The sequence below is a fragment of the Salmo salar genome, chromosome 02, assembly GCF_965601325.2.
Source record: "Salmo salar chromosome 02, fSalSal1, whole genome shotgun sequence".
Lineage (NCBI taxonomy): Eukaryota > Metazoa > Chordata > Actinopteri > Salmoniformes > Salmonidae > Salmo > Salmo salar.
Window position 1 is genome coordinate 94,432,501 of NC_138292.1, and position 5,253 is coordinate 94,437,753.

Sequence of the window (5,253 nt, forward strand, 5' to 3'; positions counted from 1 at the left end):
ACACACAGGAGAGAAACCTTATAGCTGTGCTCAATGTGGGAAGAGCTTTACTGAGTCTAGCTGTCTGACTAGACACCAGAGAACACACACAGGAGAGAAGCCTTTTAGCTGTAATCAATGTGGGAAGAGTTTTACTCAGTCAGCCAGCCTGATATCACACCATAGAACACACACAGGAGAGAAACCTTATAGCTGTGCTCAATGTGGGAAGAGATTTACTCGTTCAGCCAGCCTGAAATCACACCGTAGAACACACACAGGAGAGAAATCTTATAGCTGTGCTCAATGTGGGAAGAGCTTTACTGAGTCTAGCTGTCTGACTAAACACCAGAGAAAACACACAGGAGAGAAGCCTTTTAGCTGTAATCAATGTGGGAAGAGTTATACTCAGTCAACCAGCCTGATATCGCACCAGAGAAAACACACACAGGAGAGAAATCTTATAGCTGTGCTCAATGTGGGAAGAGTTTTACTACGTCTAGCAAGCGGACTACACACCATATAACACATACAGGAGAAACCTCAGCTGTGATCAGTGATAATCTGATAAAATACCTCAATCAATGAATTAATGTCACAGTGTAGAATGTTTTTAACATTGTAGTAGGAGTATTTTAATGATGTCACAATGTAGAACCCTAAACGTTTGTCCCCTGTTCTATTGATTTCAGCATGATATGGATATTTGCCTCAGGGGGAAAATCCAGGCTCTGAAATGGAAGAGTTATGTTACACTTACCAACGTACACTTGAATCAAAATGCAACACTTCAAAATGTAGATAGCTGTTTTCTACAAATTGTCCTCTAACCAGTGATGTACACATTATTCCCAGATTCCGTGTAGTTTTTGAGCTGTTAGTTTTAACAGGGCGTGCAACCTCATCTCCCTCTCGCACAAATGATTTTAGCGATGAGTGATGACAAATTAGTGTTGTGTTCCTTTGTTTAGTGACCCCTAAATTTAAATACATCACTCCAAAATGTAGCTGACTGTCTTCTGCAGGTTGTCCTCTAACTAATGAGGTAGAATATATCTCACATTTCCATGTGTTTTTTTTAGTTGTGTTAGTTTCAACATGAAGTACAACCTGATTTCATAATCAGTGATTTATTGTTACTTGTCAAAACAACAGCGTTTTTGGTGCTGGTGCAGTTTATTACATTACATTACATTTACATTTAAGTCATTTAGCAGACGCTCTTATCCAGAGCGACTTACAAATTGGTGCATTCACCTTATGATATCCAGTGGAACAACCACTTTACAATAGTGCATCTAAATATTTTAAGGGGGGGGGGGGGGGGGGTTAGAAGGATTACTTTATCCTATCCTAGGTATTCCTTAAAGAGGTGGGGTTTCAGGTGTCTCCGGAAGGTGGTGATTGACTCCGCTGTCCTGGCGTCGTGAGGGAGCTTGTTCCGCCATTGGGGTGCCAGAGCAGCGAACAGTTTTGACTGGGCTGAGCGGGAACTGTGCTTCCTCAGAGGTAGGGGGGCCAGCAGGCCAGAGGTGGATGAACGCAGTGCCCTTGTTTGGGTGTAGGGCCTGAAGGTATGGAGGTGCCGTTCCCTTCACAGCTCCGTAGGCAATCACCATGGTCTTGTAGCGGATGCGAGCTTCAACTGGAAGCCAGTGGAGAAAGCGGAGGAGCAGGGTTACGTGAGAGAATTTGGGAAGGTTGAACACCAGACGGGCTGCGGCGTTCTGGATGAGTTGTAGGGGTTTAATGGCACAGGCAGGGAGCCCAGCCAACAGCGAGTTGCAGTAATCCAGACGGGAGATGACAAGTGCCTGGATTAGGACCTGCGCCGCTTCCTGTGTGAGGCAGGGTCGTACTCTGCGAATGTTGTAGAGCATGAACCTACAGGATCGGGTCACCGCCTTGATGTTAGTGGAGAACGACAGGGTGTTGTCCAGGATCACGCCAAGGTTCTTAGCACTCTGGGAGGAGGACACAAGGGAGTTGTAAACCGTGATGGCGAGATCATGGAACGGGCAGTCCTTCCCCGGGAGGAAGAGCAGCTCCGTCTTGCCGAGGTTCAGCTTGAGGTGGTGATCCGTCATCCACACTGATATGTCTGACAGACATGCAGAGATGCGATTCGCCGCCTGGTTATCAGAAGGGGGAAAGGAGAAGATTAATTGTGTGTCGTCTGCATAGCAATGATAGGAGAGACCATGTGAGGATATGACAGAGCCAAGTGACTTGGTGTATAGCGAGAATAGGAGAAGGCCTAGAACAGAGCCCTGGGGGACACCAGTGGTGAGAGCGCATGGTGCGGAGACAGATTCTCGCCACGCCACCTGGTAGGAGCGACCTGTCAGGTAGGACGCAATCCAAGCGTGGGCCGCGCCGGAGATGCCCAACTCGGAGAGGGTGGAGAGGAGGATCTGATGGTTCACAGTATCAAAGGCAGCAGATAGGTCTAGAAGGATGAGAGCAGAGGAGAGAGAGTTAGCTTTAGCAGTGCGGAGAGCCTCCGTGACACAGAGAAGAGCAGTCTCAGTTGAATGCCCAGTCTTGAAACCTGACTGATTAGGATCAAGAAGGTCATTCTGAGAAAGATAGCAGGAGAGCTGGCCAAGGACGGCACGTTCAAGAGTTTTGGAGAGAAAAGAAAGAAGGGATACTGGTCTGTAGTTGTTGACATCGGAGGGATCGAGTGTAGGTTTTTTCAGAAGGGGTGCAACTCTCGCTCTCTTGAAGACGGAAGGGACGTAGCCAGCGGTCAAGGATGAGTTGATGAGCGAGGTGAGGAAGGGGAGAAGGTCTCCGGAAATGGTCTGGAGAAGAGAGGAGGGGATAGGGTCAAGTGGGCAGGTTGTTGGGCGGCCGGCCGTCACAAGACGCGAGATTTCATCTGGAGAGAGAGGGGAGAAAGAGGTCAAAGCACAGGGTAGGGCAGTGTGAGCAGGACCAGCGGTGTCGTTTGACTTAGCAAACGAGGATCGGATATCGTCAACCTTCTTTTCAAAATGGTTGACGAAGTCATCCGCAGAGAGGGAGGAGGGGGGGGGGGGAGGGGGAGGAGGATTCAGGAAGGAGGAGAAGGTAGCAAAGAGCTTCCTAGGGTTAGAGGCAGATGCTTGGAATTTAGAGTGGTAGAAAGTGGCTTTAGCAGCAGAGACAGAAGAGGAGAATGCAGAGAGGAGGGAGTGAAAGGATGCCAGGTCCGTTGGGAGGCAAGTTTTCCTCCATTTCCGCTCGGCTGCCCGGAGCCCTGTTCTGTGAGCTCGTAGTGAGTCGTCGAGCCACGGAGCAGGAGGGGAGGACCGAGCCGGCCTGGAGGATAGGGGACAGAGAAAATCAAAGGATGCAGAAAGGGAGGAGAGGAGGGTTGAGGAGGCAGAATCAGGAGATAGGTTGGAGAAGGTTTGAGCAGAGGGAAGAGATGATAGGATGGAAGAGGAGAGAGTAGCGGGAGAGAGAGAGCGAAGGTTGGGACGGCGCAATACCATCCGAGTAGGGGCAGAGTGAGAAGTGTTGGATGAGAGCAAGAGGGAAAAGGATACAAGGTAGTGGTCGGAGATTTGGAGGGGAGTTGCAATGAGATTAGTGGAAGAACAGCATCTAGTAAAGATGAGGTCAAGCGTATTGCCTGCCTTGTGAGTAGGGGGGGAAGGTGAGAGGGTGAGGTCAAAAGAGGAGAGGAGTGGAAAGAAGGAGGCAGAGAGGAATGAGTCAAAGGTAGACGTGGGGAGGTTAAAGTCACCCAGAACTGTGAGAGGTGAGCCATCTTCAGGAAAGGAACTTATCAAGGCGTCAAGCTCATTGATGAACTCTCCAAGGGAACCTGGAGGGCGATAAATGATAAGGATGTTAAGCTTGAAAGGGCTGGTAACTGTGACAGCATGGAATTCAAATGAGGAGATAAACAGATGGGTCAGGGGAGAAAGAGAGAATGTCCACTTGGGAGAGATGAGGATTCCAGTGCCACCACCCCGCTGGCTCGATGCTCTAGGGGTATGCGAGAACACGTGGGCAGACGAAGAGAGAGCAGTAGGAGTTGCAGTGTTATCTGTGGTAATCCATGTTTCCGTCAGTGCCAGGTAGTCTAGGGACTGGAGGGTAGCATAGGCTGAGATGAACTCAGCCTTGTTGGCTGCAGACCGGCAGTTCCAGAGGCTGCCGGAGACCTGGAACTCCACGTGGGTCGTGCGCGCTGGGACCACCAGGTTAGAGTGGCAGCGGCCACGCGGAGTGAAAAGTTTGTATGGCCTGTGCAGAGAGGAGAGAACAGGGATAGACAGACACATAGTTGACAAGCTACAGAAGTGTTGTTTCTTGTATTATTGTCTCTTGTGTCTTTAGAGAACTGTTTCACTTTGATATCCTTTTTCTTCTGTCCTGATTTTCTCTTTCTTTTCTTCTGTTAACTAGATATTCTTTGTTGTTCTTCGTTAGCTAGCTAGCTTCTTCCAAAAGAGTCCCTAGCAACTGCTTAGCAACTGGTAAACAATTCAGCTAGCTAAGATAACTACAATTTTATGAAAAATAGTTATTTTTCAAAAGCCTATCTTCTTTGTTTGTTGCTTGTTTTTTCTCCTATTCAGTCTTGCAGTTTTCTTTTGCTTTTTTCCGATGTACTTCACTCTAAAAACCATGTAAATTTCAATATTTGTAGGAGCTACAAGTAATATGATTGTTGTGGCAGATGTTTCTGTATACAGTATGGCCCATTTTATGTTTAGGTTTTCAATATATCCCAAACTGTTTCTGCATATTGGTTATTGATTTGTACACGTTAAAACTGTGTTTTGACATTGGGGATATCCCACCTAGCAAAATGTAATTGAAAATACTTTCAAAAAAGGACTATGCAACTAAATATTTCATATTTACATTTCATGTAACATTTAGTAATCATAATTATTTATGTAACCAACTGACAATTTTTTTGTACAATTATATTGACATTGTTGCCATGCTTTTAGAATATCAGGGTTCATTCTCAGATGTGCCAACCCAAATGTACTAGAGCATGACATTGGGGACTGGGCCCTGATCCAACAACATGCCTATCTAGTGAACCCTGAAAAGAGAGAGAAGCTCTGCAGTGAGGTGGAAAGTTACTGCGGATATTGCAGGAGTTTCCTCTTGAAATCAGACATGTCTGTGGTAAGGACAACTTGGTTGCTGATTGTCTCAAGGGTGGGCAGTCAAAAATATTTGTGTTTTGCATTTATCCAGTGTGCTGCCATGGATCACAATTTATTTTGACTGCATGTTTCTCCGTATTGGAGATGAGTT

At 46.9% G+C, this 5,253-nt stretch overlaps 1 protein-coding gene across 1 annotated transcript in view; it reads left to right on the forward strand.

Moving 5' to 3' along the window:
• Positions 1 to 961, forward strand: part of LOC145864278 (uncharacterized) — a gene marked incomplete at its 5' end in the record, with an annotated part of 1,536 nt that extends 575 nt beyond the window's left edge. The window contains one exon of the mRNA XM_082969771.1: positions 1 to 961. This exon is cut by the window's left edge and continues 575 nt beyond it. Coding sequence (XP_082825897.1) covers positions 1 to 505 — 505 coding nt within the window.
• Positions 962 to 5,253: the final 4,292 nt, after the last annotated feature.